This window comes from Antennarius striatus, chromosome 14, assembly GCF_040054535.1.
Source record: "Antennarius striatus isolate MH-2024 chromosome 14, ASM4005453v1, whole genome shotgun sequence".
Classification (NCBI taxonomy): domain Eukaryota; kingdom Metazoa; phylum Chordata; class Actinopteri; order Lophiiformes; family Antennariidae; genus Antennarius; species Antennarius striatus.
The window spans coordinates 19489506-19503563 of record NC_090789.1 but is presented as its reverse complement, the minus strand read 5'-3'; the positions used below and the strand labels follow the sequence as shown (position 1 = coordinate 19503563).

The 14058-nt window shown below is 44.4% G+C and overlaps 1 protein-coding gene across 1 annotated transcript; it reads right to left on the bottom strand.

Annotated features, from left to right (window-relative positions):
- Positions 1-1539: 1539 nt before the first annotated feature.
- On the bottom strand, positions 1540-13702 carry anln (anillin, actin binding protein). Its single transcript, XM_068332846.1, has 23 exons — positions 13567-13702; positions 11201-11342; positions 10720-11103; positions 10213-10544; positions 9568-9886; positions 8927-9120; positions 8723-8830; positions 8530-8635; positions 7883-8175; positions 7623-7771; positions 7184-7325; positions 6962-7097; positions 5645-5815; positions 5423-5549; positions 5283-5331; positions 4195-4248; positions 3853-3885; positions 3741-3759; positions 3321-3433; positions 3143-3229; positions 2938-3045; positions 2590-2762; positions 1540-2494 (listed from the first exon to the last, which is right to left on the bottom strand). Exons 1-23 carry the CDS (start codon positions 13582-13584, stop codon positions 2380-2382), a joined length of 3372 nt encoding a protein of 1123 aa, XP_068188947.1. The 5' UTR covers positions 13585-13702; the 3' UTR covers positions 1540-2379.
- Positions 13703-14058: the final 356 nt, after the last annotated feature.

The following is a 14058-nucleotide window of genomic DNA, read 5'->3' as shown; positions in this document are numbered from 1 at the left end:
GTGTTTGCTTCTAACACACTTGGTCACAACAGAGACAGTGTAAAAAGACCACAGATGTTTCTGTTAATATTTTGTTTGGAATGGAATGTGTGTTTTTGAAGGTCTTCACCAAAAGGATAAGCATTTCATGAGAAGGGAGTACACAAGTGGTGCTAATAACACAAAAGATGGTTTTAAAAGGTGCTGTTATGAGGTTTTCAAATCAGGTGCTATACAATTTGTAAAATGTGTCTACAGGCAAACCTGGGTTCGTTCCTGAAGGCTGTTCGAATACAGATTTGTTCAAATTCCAATTACAAATAATGTAAATGGTCTTAATCTGTTCCAACATGCTAGAAAACGACCTTTTTTCAACATGTTATTTCATAATGTCATTTACATATCAAATTGTATAGCAATGAAACAAGAAAGAGAAAAAGAACAAAAGAAAACAGAAAAAAAGAAGAAAGAAGTTTTTTTTAAATTTTTGCAAAAAAACTTCAATCACATTCAAACATTTAACAATTTTTCATTAGATTAAAAGAACTAAAGTGCTTCAAAAACACTAAACACCAATAAATGAAAGGAAATACAATTTAAAAATTAGTACATTATAACAGGAAGTTTGCAAAAGTGAGGTGGTCATCATCTAAAGTTCATAGGACATTTTTGTGACACCAGATGTTCCTAAAGTTATTCAGGTCTTTTGTCATTTTATAGAAACCAGATTCTAGTTTTAAGTGACATCTGATATTACAGCAGAAAACAGGAGCTGCTTCTGGAACAGTATTGTTTTCAGTTCTCCTCTTCCTGGTCACAGAAATTGCGAGTTTTGCCTCTCCAGAAATAAAATTTAAAAGCTGCCACTTTCTCTGATTTGATCTATTGTACCCAGCACCGTAGATGGATTTCCTGATACTAAAATTTTCACTGAACAAATTCAGTGAAATTCAGTCGACTGTTTTTCGACAGACGGATCGGTGCAGCTTCTGCAGTGATGCAGTCGTTGTGTAGGTCTACCGGTCAATCTACATTCTTGCTCTCACTTGTGATCATGAGCTTTGGGTCATGACCGAAAGAACATGATCTCGGATATAAGCGACTGAAATGAGTTTCCTCTGTAGAGTGGGGGGGCGCACCCTTAGAGATAGGGTGAGGAGCTCAGTCACCAGGGAGACCTAGGACACGCTGGAGAGACTATGTCTCTCGGCTGGCCTGGGAACGCCTCAGGATCCCCCCGGAGGAGCTGGAGGTGTCTGGGGAGAGGGAAGTACGGTCGTCCCTCCTGAGACTGTTGTCTCTTCAAAACCATCTGGATGAATTAATGAATTATCAAATTGGTAAACTGGGTTCTCAGTTGATTGTGGTCACAATCATCATGTATTTAAATGAAAGTTGTATTTAATGAGATGAGCCTTGCCATGAACTCCCAAATAATCCAGAGTGAACCCCCTCTGCCCACGAGCCGACATCGGATGAGTGGATGAAGAGGCTAACTGATCGTCTTACCGTCAATAGAAATGAATGAATGAATAAAGTGACTGAGCCTGGTTCGTTTTGGTAAAAGCCGGCATTTATTGAAATGTCATTGATCCACAAACACCTGACAGGCTGAAACACGGACGTGTTTCCTGCTCACTCGTGTTCACGATGAAAACCTCTTCTGATGTCGTGCACTAAGCCTGTTTTCACTACAAACATCAGAACGTGAAAAATGTGTTAAGTGGTCTGTTACGTCTGTGCTTCTCAAAGGTCTGAAGAACACAACCTCTGCTGGCCACTGCTGCCTTTTCATCAAGGCTGGCTCCTGGAGAAGCCACCATTATAATCAAAGTGTAGTTGGTACCAGCCCTAGTGGGAGTATCTGACCCACAAAGCCGGAGGTCATCCATGTCTTTGTCCAGCGGACAGACGCTTCTGATTTACAGCGGCTGAAGCTCCGTAAACTGAAACAACAACTCAGCCGTGGCATCGATTAGCATATTCTGGGTGACCATACAAGATAAAGTGTGATAAAACTGCCGTGCATCAAATATTCAGAAGTCATTTTAACAGCATTTATGCGTTGGTGTAATCAGGGAGACCCAATCGCTTAAAGCTGTGCATTATAAGTGTTAAACGATAAATATCAGGACTCGTATAGTAACGCAACAACACCCCCAAATACTAGAATATAAAAGCTGGCTGTAAAAGTAGAAAATATAATGCAAATACACAAAATACTGCTAAGAAGAGTTCAAACCTATGGCTTTACCTGCTCTCATCTCACATACAGCTGGTGATTCTCCTGTAAAACAGGACTGGTTTAACAATTGTCGTCAAGTATTGCACGCGGTCGTTGAATGTGTCCCTGATAAAGAGTCCAAACGATGAAGGCCTGGCTGTGACGTCACGCCGTCGTCACTGCGGTCTGCAGCAGGCGTCTGGCTGCCACATCCGCAGATCCACCAGGATCTGGTTGAGCTTCTTCATCCACAGGTTCCTCTCATCCTTGGTGTCGGCGCTCAGCCAGTTTCTGCACGGAAACACACCCCGGGGGTCAGCGGCGCTCAGACAGGAAGGAAGTGTGTTCAGCACAGGTGTGTGTTCAGTAGCAGTAGGAGCTCTTACTTGGTGACACACATGGTGTTCTGGCACTGGCTGACCAGCGTCTCCTTGTCGTCCTCTCTCTGGGGTCTCACGGTGATCAGCTCGAACGTGTTGGGTCGAGCGCAGAACTCCCTGTTGGCCGGTTCCACCTTCTTACTGGTGCAGTTGGCCAGGCTGAGGCGACCGATGGGTTTCTGACAGGAGAGGAGCTCCAGGTTATTAGAAAGCTAAGAATGAGGGAGCACCTAAAAACAATCCCCCGAGGGAGATAAACAAGGGCATTTCTTCTTTTTTTAATGCGTTATTTACAGTCCGGACCACAACAACCCCCCCTGGCAGACGTGGGACGCTGCAGAGGAACCCGGGTACCTTGCGCTTCTCGTCATCAGGGTAGGTCCAGTAGGAGATGCAGTACCCGGACAGGACACACCACCTCCTGTGCCAGGCTCCAAACCCGCTGACATCCTCGAACATCGTCTGGGGGGGGGTTAAAGTTGATGAGTTATGCCCTCATCCTGCACAGCTTGATGGAGGCCCGTCAGCCTGAGAACATCACCGACTGGCTTCAACTCACCAGGAAGCCTCTCTCCTCCACCTCCGAACCAACTTCACACTGCATCTTCAGGTAGACGTGACCCTCCAGAGGACACAGGAACGGCACCTGGAATCCAGAGCAGACGCGTCACAGCAGGCCGACGCAGGGTGTCGTCATTAACTCAGCAGCGAGGAACCGAGGACGTGACCTTCTGTACCTTCTCCAAAGGAAACTTGTTGCTGCCGATCGATGACAGGGTGAGCTTGTGCGAGCCCACCAGGACAAAGTTACTGGTGCGAACGGCGTTGGGCCCCCCTGGACTGGCCACCACTACCAACAGAGAGACGGACGGTCAGTGTTTGACGCCTCACATGTCGGTTTTCAAAATAAATAAATAGAAGAGGCTGAAGATGAGACAGATACATTTTTTCTGTAGGATATTAAAATAAAAAATTATATTTTCGTAAGTTTAAAATAGATTCGTATGAACCAAATATTATTGAAGATGCATCCATAGATAAAGTTCAGTACAGAACTGGAACCAGTTACCATTAGTTTAGCCTGGAGTCTAGTTAATCTGATTTACGGCGTGTCTCTTGGAACTGATTCTTTATAATGACTTGATTTTTTTACATACCTGGTGTTTGGACACTTTTCTGCAACACAAAAAAAATGAAACAAATTTTAATCAAAAACGTATTTTATTCTGTGCATTGCTGTTCATCAGGAAGTCCTTCTGCTGTACTTACAGTTATGGCGAGGAATCTCTTGGGCGTTATCGCCTAGAGGGAAAGACAGCGGGGCTTTAAAACGAATGTTTCTGATGAATTTTTGTGCTGCTGGTGAATTAAAATTCTCTTTGGAATTAAATCACCACCCAGAGCCGTGCACAGACAATCATCTGCCATCTCCATCTTCCCACACCGTGCCCCCCCCCCCCCCCCCCAAGTGTGTGAGAGATAGAGTCTTCATACCGACATACACAAATCCTGAGCCTCAAGGAAATGTCTCCATATTATCTGGACAGACACACACTTGTAGTTACACACTGACCCCCCCCAGCCACGTGGGCGGGTCACAGATTTATTTACCTTGGACTTGCTGGGTTTCTTCTTTTTGTCACTGCAGACGTCACGTTTCTGCACCTACAACAGAAAGAATAACTCCTGTTCTAGTTACTCATCTTCTACAACACAAACCCAAGGCCCGGGGGCCAAATGTGGCCCTCCATATCATTTTAATGTGGCCCGCGAGAACATAAAAGATCAGAGTGTAAAAATAAATAGGTCAAAAGTGTGCTTTAACCAAAAACTACATTTCCCACAATGCAGTAGTTCAGCCCATTTTAACTCTGACTAAACGTAGTGAACAAAGTTAATGTTCTAACTTGTGTCTGATGTTATTTTTCTTTATTGATTGATAGTTTGATCCTTGATTGATGGAGTTCTGTGGGTTTAATAACCGGACAAATGAAAAGGATTTATGTTAGAACAGAGAAACAAACAAACATGTTTTTTCTGTCTAACTGTAATGTTTGGAACTAGAATCAGTCAGAAATTCAGTTATTTAACATTAAGGAGTAGTTACATTTAGTTACATTACACTGAGTTACATTTAGTTACATTTATTAGTTACATTAAGGAGTAGTTACATTTAGTTACATTACACTGAGTTACATTTAGTTACATTTATTAGTTACATTAAGGAGTAGTTACATTTAGTTACATTACACTGAGGTACATTTAGTTACATTTATTAGTTACATTAAGGAGTAGTTACATTTAGTTACATTACACTGAGTTACATTTAGTTACATTTATTAGTTACATTAAGGAGTAGTTACATTTAGTTACATTACACTGAGTTACATTTAGTTACATTTATTAGTTACATTAAGGAGTAGTTACATTTAGTTACATTACACTGAGTTACATTTAGTTACATTTATTAGTTACATTAAGGAGTAGTTACATTTAGTTACATTACACTGAGTTACATTTAGTTACATTTATTAGTTACATTAAGGAGTAGTTACATTTAGTTACATTAAACTGAGTTACATTTAGTTACATTTATTAGTTACATTAAGGAGTAGTTACATTTAGTTACATTACACTGAGTTACATCTATACGTTACAACAGAGCCTAAACAACACAACGTCATTAGAAGTGAACTCACCAGGCCGTAAACCTCAATGTCAACATGGAAGTCACTGGAGGCTTCAGGTCTGGAAGGGAAGAGGGACAGGGTGTGTGATCAGTGAACAGTCCATCGGTAGCCGTGTTGCAGTCATGACGGAGAGGGAACACGTCAGTTACATGTTGAACTTGGTGGGGAAGGCGAGGGTGTCGCCGCTCAGGCCGCGGTGGGTGCTGGCCAGCGGGGTGGCCACGGTGTTCTCCACTCCAGCACGGATCAGCAGGAAGAAAGAATACTTGGTGGCGTCTGGGGGGAACAAACGGGCAGGGATGAAGACGAGCGATGAAGATGAGAGCAGCAGGCGCCGCCTGACAGGACTGTGGATCGGTGGGTGGGTGAACCTGGCTTGTTGGCGGTAGAACACACAAACTCTGCCTTCAGAGGCAGACGGAACTCCTGCAGGGTGATGGAGCCCTTGGACGCAGACGTGCCTGGAGGTTGTGCCCTTTTCTGACCCGTCGGGTCTCCTTTAAGACGATCCAGCTCCGCCTTCAACGCTTCCCTCCTCTCAGCTAGGACAGAAAAAAGGAAATGAATCATTCATGCTGCTGTACAGGAGGGGAGAGATTCAAACAGCCACGCTGAGAAACAAGGAGGCTCCAGCAGAATCTGAGGTCCTCTCTACGGTCGCTAAACCAGAGTTCATGTTACCTCCAGAAAGCAGTGCATCCTGGGATGCGCTTCAACAAAAAGTTGTGCATCCCAACATGACGTTTATGCATCCCAAAAAAGAGAATATACAGTAGAAGTGTACGCAAAGATTGAGTTTTACAAATAGTACAATATAAAAACTGAACAAACTTAATTTTGATGTTTTTATTAATACCAACAGAACTGTTTAAATAAAAAAAAGAGTAAAATTATAGTTTTATCAAAATGTTAAAGCCAGATAGTCATTTAAAAAAGTTTTTTTTTCTCCTGTGGAACCGGCACCGAGCTGACAGCATTCTCCACAAAAACTTCAACAATATCCGACAATAATACGTTTCTTTTTCTTCATTAACTTTTGATTTTATTTTATGCAATAAATCACTGGCTTTTTCTCCAACTTCTGCATCTCTTTCAGAGGCATGGTGATCATCGATAAATCAACCTTTATTTGTATAGCGCTTAATCACATCAGCAGATGTTTCAATGCGCTTTAACAGACAGAAGTATGAGGGGCCGTTAGGGCCATAATTGAGAGTAAATGCTTTCACAAACACAAGCATTTATTCTGAATTATGTCCCTAACGGCCCCTCATAGAGAAACCCAACAGGACACTTCTTCTTGCTCTGGAGTTAAGGCAGAATCACTCAGGTGAGTCTCCTGACCAGAACCAAACATAATGGCGATTCAGGGGTTTCGACATTCAAGGGGAGAAATGGAAATAGTGCGAATATTTTTGTTGGATAGCAGTGCGTTTAAAGCTTGCGTCGCTGTCTGACGATCGCGCGTCCTTGTTAAAAAATGTGCGTCAAAGTCGCAAAGATGCACGCAAACGAGAACACTGATAAACGTCTCTGATGAAACGATCGCCTTTGGTGCTTTTATAGACTCGTTTCTGAGGGACTACAGTATTTTCCGCACTAGGGGGCACACCTAAAAGTCTTTAACTTTCTAAAAAACAGCCTTATAGTGCAGAAACCACTCTTTGTGCGGCTGTAGTCAGACTCACTGGCCACCAGCAGAAGCCTCTGTGCTTCAGCTTCCACCTGCGATCCCTTCCCGTGTTCTTCATCCGTGCAGCAGTTGAGGGCCTGACTGGCCTGATGAATGACGGTCTGCTGCAGGTTCATCTCATTGGACAGCACCTACACACCAGCAGAAAGCACCCACGGTCAAGCTGTTCACGTGTGATGAACTACACGACACGCTCCACGCGGACGCCGTCACACACCTTCATCTTCTGCTTGACGTTGAAGACGCCGGGTCCTCGGGGTTCCTCCCCTCTGTGAGAAACGTCCTCTCTTCTGACAATCACCTGTTTCACATTGGGTCTCTCGATCTCTTTGACTCTGGTGGACCGGTAGGCGTCAATGCTGACACACACACACACACACACACACGGGCAGCACATTTTAATGAAGCTAAGTGAATAACTCGGACCTTATTTTACCTTTAATCTCGTTTTTTCATGAACATCATGGATGACTGATAATCTGATGGCCTTTTTGACGCATCAGCGTTGACTTTTTTATTTTATTTTAATCCAAAAGTCGCTTTAAAACAGGGCTTAAATCAACGTAGTCTAAAATTATTTTTGAACAATAAAAGATGTGAGCGTGTTCTTAAAGAACAGCTTGAACGGCCTTCACGTGGGCGTGTCGTAGGCCTACCTGTAGGGCAGCCTGGGGTCCTCGTCTACGACCTCGATGCTCTCTGAGGACGACGTACGCGTCACCGTAGCTCTCTGGAACTTGCCAAGTCTAGCGGCGCTGTCTGGAGTGTTTGTCTTCACGATGAAGGAACTGGCAGGAGTCGATGTCTACACACACACACACACACACACACACACAAACACACACACACAAACGGAGGAGTGATGCTGCCTCCTGCAGGAAAGAACAGGAAGTACATGTACGTAGGAGAAACCCACCATCATCCTCCCTGGACTCTTCACCACAGCAGCCACGCTCTCTGCCACTGGAGTCAGGAGGGACATGGAGGAGATATTCAGAGCATCTTCCTCCTCTTCATCACTCCGATCTTCCTCTTGCTCCAGTATCCCGTCAAACAGTCCGTTGATGACTGCAGAGTTGATGGACTGGTCCACGTTCATCTCCGTCTCCCGGCCCACACGCTCGTCCTGCGGGGCGTCGCCAGCTGCGTTTCTGACGGCCTTTAAGGGACTGGAGGTCGAGGCCGGAGGCGACATCATCACCTCGTGACCTGTTCGTCCACATGAACTTCAGTTAGAATACATCAGAATTCCTATTGGACACATTTTCAAGAAGCCTTTGTGACTGTAGCGCATTAGCATATTAGCACAGAACACCTGTGCTAACATGCATTTTACAAATATGTAAAATGCACATCATACATATTTGCTGCACCAAGTATCTATTATGTCAGCAGGAAGTTGTCCTGGAATATACATGAGGAGGGTTACTGATAGTTTTCATATAACAGATTTATTTTAATGTTTATTTATTTTCATTAGGTCCTGTGTGTGGCCACAGAGTGCCACACTTATTTATAACTTAATGCCTGAATCAACGTGTTCATCCACGTGTCGCTGCGTACCTGCAGGACCACACGCCGTGGGCTCGGCGGTGCTCTCAGTCGGGCGTGGCGCGGGTTCATCTTGTAGTTCACCAGAGGCACCTTCAGCCTCCACAGGCTTGTCAACCTGCTCATGAAAAGTCGATTATCAAATAGAACCTTGGAACGACGACTTATCTTCACAGGTTAGTGCGTTAGAGGGTGGTGGGTGAACCTTGACGACTCCATTTTTACTGGTTTCTTCTGGTTCCTGCTGGTCTTTCCATGTGTTGTTGCCCTTCTGAAAGCGACTGCGAATCTTAGCCAGCTCAGACTCCCGCTCCTGAAATGGGGGCACGTCGTTTGTCTCATTGTGTTTTTGTGACACCAAACGACTGGTTTGTAACGGTGAGGATGGACCGCAGCGTGTCTGTCCTACCAGCTTCTGTCTCTGGGTCAGGTCAGCAGTGGTTGTGTTTCCAGACTGGACAGCTCTGATCCGGTCCTGGATCCGTCTGGTGTTGGGTGTGACGGCACTGGGAACAGCCTGGGGGCTAGCGACCCCTGCTGGGGCGCACTGGTTAGTACGTTCGTGGCACCTCTCTTCAAAGCGCTCCAGGAAAGACTTCACCCCTACGGAAAAAAAATCCTATTACTTTGTGTGTGTGTGTGTGTGTATATATATATATATATATATATATATATATATATATATATATATATATACAGGAGCCCCAAAGTCCAAATCTCAGCAAGTAACAGAAAAAAACAAATAACTAAAGAAAAGAAACGACACAACAAACTACATTAAATGAACAGATGAGAAACGACAACAAGACAATCTGCTGGAAAAAGTTAACAAATAACTTATTCTGTTTTATCCAAAGAAGAAACTCAGAGTTAGTGTGATCTGCATGTTATCAATGAAGACCTCTATAAATACCCAATCAATACATGATTGTGGTGATCGCTCATGACCGGTTCAGAGACCTGAACCAGTAGGGCTCTGGTCCTGGTTTGTTCATGTTCACATGACATTAAAACTGCACTCAATCACTCCACATCTGTGTAAATGGTTACCAGGTGTTCCCTCCGTGGGCTTGTCCTGTAGGAAGGAGCGGCCCGCAGCGGCGGGTTTGGCCCTGAGCTCTGGCTTGCAGGGACTGGAGGGGAGGTCGTGACCTTTAGCGAGCTCTTGATTCTTCAGGGGCTTTGTAGCTGCTGGTGTGGAGGGGGAGGGGTTGACCTCTTTGGGCCTGGAGGGGAGGGCTGCTGCCTGCGTAGAGCTCTTCTGAAGATTGGCCACTGACTTGGGAGCTGGACTAGTGACCTGAAGGTCCACCTTTCGAGGGCTTGAAGGAATCACTTGGTTGGCCTTCACTGAAGAAGATGCAGGCGGCTAAAAACACACATAAAACAGTCCATTAGTTTACCAAACCCTCCAAACACAGACAAGCTGTGGTGTCCTGGTGGTAAATGGACCAAACCACCAACCAAACAGCTGACCAGTCACTGTTCCAACCATTTAACTGGAGGTTCAGTGAAGTTGTCGGTGCCTCAGACACGAACCAACTTCATAGAAACTCCTGTTTTACACAATCATGTTCTGACTGGACCATCGGATTACCCTGGATTTGTTTAACTATTCATAACTGTATTCCAGGCGGGACATTATTCACCACCACACCCGTTGGGTCTGAACGAGAAAATCCAGGACAAACTAACCTGACAGGACCAGTTCCTGGTGCCGCCGTTTGCAGACGGACCAGCCTCCACTTTGACTGCAGCGGTTGGTTTACTGCTAGCAGCCATCGGAGATTCCCTCACTGCCAACTTGGTGACGGCTGTACCGGCCTTCTCTTTCACGTTCTCCTTAGGGACCTTCACCTGACTCAGGTCATCTTCCCAGGATCCGATGGTCGCAGCAAGGTTGGCCAGTCTGCCCCTCCTGCCCAGTGGAGCTTCAGAGGACACACTGGGGGCAGGAGCTTGTTGGATCTCAGCCGTATGCTTCAACAGGGACATGGGAGTGTAGTCTGGAACCGCAGCAGCGGTGTCTGGGGGGGGCAAACGTATGATGAGGAAGAAGGGCAGAGACAGAGAGAACTGTCTCCTCTCAGCTCCTGTGTAATTTTGCTCAGAAATTTTCCTTTAAAATATGTTAATATATTATATTAACAAACATGTGAATTACTGATAAACTATTAGAAAAAGCAGATAAATTGTTCCCACCACTGGCATCCCAACAACTCCTCTGCTCCGCCAGCCTCTGCAGACGGGACCTCATGCCAGCAGCGCTCGGAGCCGGACCCAGCTCCGCTTCTCTGCTTCTGGGAGGCTGAGCTGGGAGGCTGACGGTCGTCTCCACCGGCGGAGGTTGTGGAGTGTTCCTCTGCTCTGGCAGAGACTGGACCGGGACCTGGGCGGGAGTCTTCTCTAGGGGGGAGTAGTGTTGGATGCTGGCTGGGCCCACCGGGGGTTTCTTGTCTGTAGGGGGATCCGAGAGCGAGGGGGCCGCAGATTCCTTAACCTTCAGCTCCTCACAGGCAGCAGGCTGAACATTTTCCTCAGAGCACTTTCGCTTGGAAGGAGAAGGTTTGGAGGACGCCTGCGGAGCTGAGGAGGTCACCACAAATATGAGCAACGGAATGAGTGAAATCAGCTTTATTAAACTATCTGTGAGCAAACATCAACCCAAGAAACGTGTTCCTACCTTTATCGACCAACTGATCACTCATTATGCCGTTAGCGTTCGCCAGCGGCCGTTTAGCCGTCGGTCTGTTCAGTGCGTTTGGTCTCTCTGCCATTTTCTTCTGCAGGTTTTCTCTACGCGCACGAGTTCGTTCCAATAGTTTCTGATTTGCATAAAAACATTAGGAAAATGATAGAATATACAATATTTACGTGTACAATATTATCATCAGGTGATATTTACATACCACCCCGTCTGCTAAAGGAATCTAGCACATTAAGTCAGACGCCAGGGATTAGACAGTACCAGCTCACAGTATGTGCTCTTATGCTACATCAACAGGAACAGCTGAGCTTCATTCAAAGCAACTCATTCAGTTGGATTGAATGAACCTCCTGCCTGCATAGAAGATTGACATAGTGATGTTGAACTGAACACCTGAGCAATAATTTCACAGATGAATTAATTGATAAAATAAAAACCTGATTAAAACAGAATAACAAGCAGGTTTTGTGTAATTAAAGTCCAACAAACAGCTGTAGAGAGAGGAAGACTCTGGATATGTTCTTCATCCAGTTCTGATTTTTTTCCATGTTTGATCAGACACACAAATCAACCAGCTAGAAAATGGACTGAGGATAAAACATCACATCATTGTGTAGGAAAGAAATATTGTAATGATTAAATCAAGTTCAAAAAATTTTGGAGAGTGTAGTATTGATTCTATTTTGTCTATGTCATATGTCTTCAATGTCTTAGTGGGTGTTTACACACAAAAAGGAATAGGAAATAAGGAAACATACAGAGAAACATACAGACCTGTGGAATAAAACATACAGAACTAAACATGTAAAGAAGTCTACAGCAGAACAGGACAAATTAAACAGCACAAACACAGATCAGTGCCCAAAGTTCAGTGATACAGCTATAAACACGTAAACTCTGCTCGCTGTGTGCTGAATCCATTCAGACACACAAAACAATACAAAAACTACTAAATTCACTGCGCCTACAAAGATGACCTGTCAAGTCAGTTATTTGTTCAGTTCTAAACACTGATTTTCTCATCATAACTGTTTCACTGTCAAAATGAATGTGAATGTCTTCATGAAAATATTCAGATACTCAGTATGCAGACGATCACCCCTTTACAGGTATTTTAGAGCCAAACGTAGTGGAGAAAACTTTACAATAAATTATCCTGTGACACACACGACAACTTCAGCAGATACATCCAGTGTGTTGTTCAGAGCTAAAAATGGAGTATTGTTCCATCATTTTACCAATGTTAAACATGTTGGCTCATTTCTTAAGCTCCTTCACTGTCAGGACTAGACCCCCGAGAGGTTACAGTGAAGCTCTCGGGGGTCACTGTTAGCCGTTTAACGCCTACATTTTTGTCAAATGTAGGCGTTAAACATAGATATTTGTAAATAAATTATTTCATCATGAAAAGCCCCTTTTCAGTGTCGTTTTAAACAAAGAAAGCCCTGGTGAGATGTTTGAGGTGACCCTGAAACAAAAATATCGTGTCAAAGTCACTGTTGTGTTTGACCCAGATTTTCACAGGAAGCTGGTTTTCTCAGTATTTTGGTCATAGTGTTTTTGGTGAAACCAGCCTTTGTTCCTCTGATAACTAACCAACTCTGTTCTTTCCTGATGAAAGAACAGAGTCAACTCCTCAGGGATCTCTGCTCTGAAACAAGACCAGATCCTGTTGTCGCTGTTGTCTCTTCAGATCAGATTTGTTGTTTGGGCCCTACAGTGTGCTGGTAGTTTACGACATCCCAGGAGAAGTTCTCCAGAGAATAAAAAAAGAAGAAGCCCTGTTTGCTTTCTTCCTTCCCTTTTCTTCTACTAGGTGATGAATTTCAACAAGTCACAGTACATTCCTGCAGCTGCTCTGCAGCCAGAGTGGAAAGTGTGAATCCACATCTGACTGACAGCATTCCTAAGGAATGAGACACTCCTGCCTGGAAACGTCAACCTACACCGAGGAACTGTTCTCCATATAAAGGCACAGGTTTAGCCCCAAACAGCAGCAGGATTATCAGATTATTATCAGCAGGATGCATCAGATTAGAAACAGGGATCCACAGGGCTGGACCCCTGAGGTCACTGAGGTCAAGAGGATGTAAACGAGCCGGGCTAGCTAGCTAGCACCTGATGACACACACACAACTCCACTCATGTAGTCGTTAGAGCTTCATGCTAACGGGAAGGGTTTTAGCAGACGTGCAAACGACTGACAAGGAAATAAGTATCACGTGACACGTTTCGTCCCAACGTAAACATAAATATCACTCGAAAACGTCAGTTTACGTCAAACGACAGTAGACGGAAGCAAACATGCTAGCAACACAAATAACATTAGCTTAGCGACTCACCTCAGTAAACGGGTCCATTTTGAACAAATGTTGTTACGTCAACAATATTCTATATATTCTATATTCTCTATAATCTAATCTAATCCAGTCTCGTTAAACTCTGTGTAAAAAGAGACGCAGCGACGCGCTGAGCTTCTCTTCTCTTCTCCTCAACTGAACGACTGCGATTCAAATTTGAATTTCAGCGCTGCGCTTTCTGCGCAGACTCGGATAGAACAAGGAAGTGTCCGACAGCCAATCAGAGGCAGTCAATACCTGCTTGAACTTGCTGAGCCAATCGGAACCCGCGCCTGAGAAAAAGGCGTTGTCATATTTACGACTAACGACCAATCCACAACACGTGTGAATCAATAGTGCGTTTTCACGCCAGAAACGTTTGAAACGTGCGTGGACCCAACAAACAAGCCTTGTGTCAGTGATTCAAAAAAATAAAAATAAAAATAAATAACTACTGTACATTAAATTAAATTAAATTAAATTAAATTAAATTAC

What these genes read in the sequence shown, in the direction of transcription:
- anln (XM_068332846.1), bottom strand. An exon ending in GAGTTGTTGGGATGCCAGTG is followed by an intron (nt 10,545 to 10,719) that starts GTGGGAACAATT and finishes TGCCCCCCCCAG; the next exon opens with ACACCGCTGCTGCGGTTCCA. An exon ending in TTCCCCACCAAGTTCAACAT is followed by an intron (nt 5,332 to 5,422) that starts GTAACTGACGTG and finishes CTTCCCTTCCAG; the next exon opens with ACCTGAAGCCTCCAGTGACT.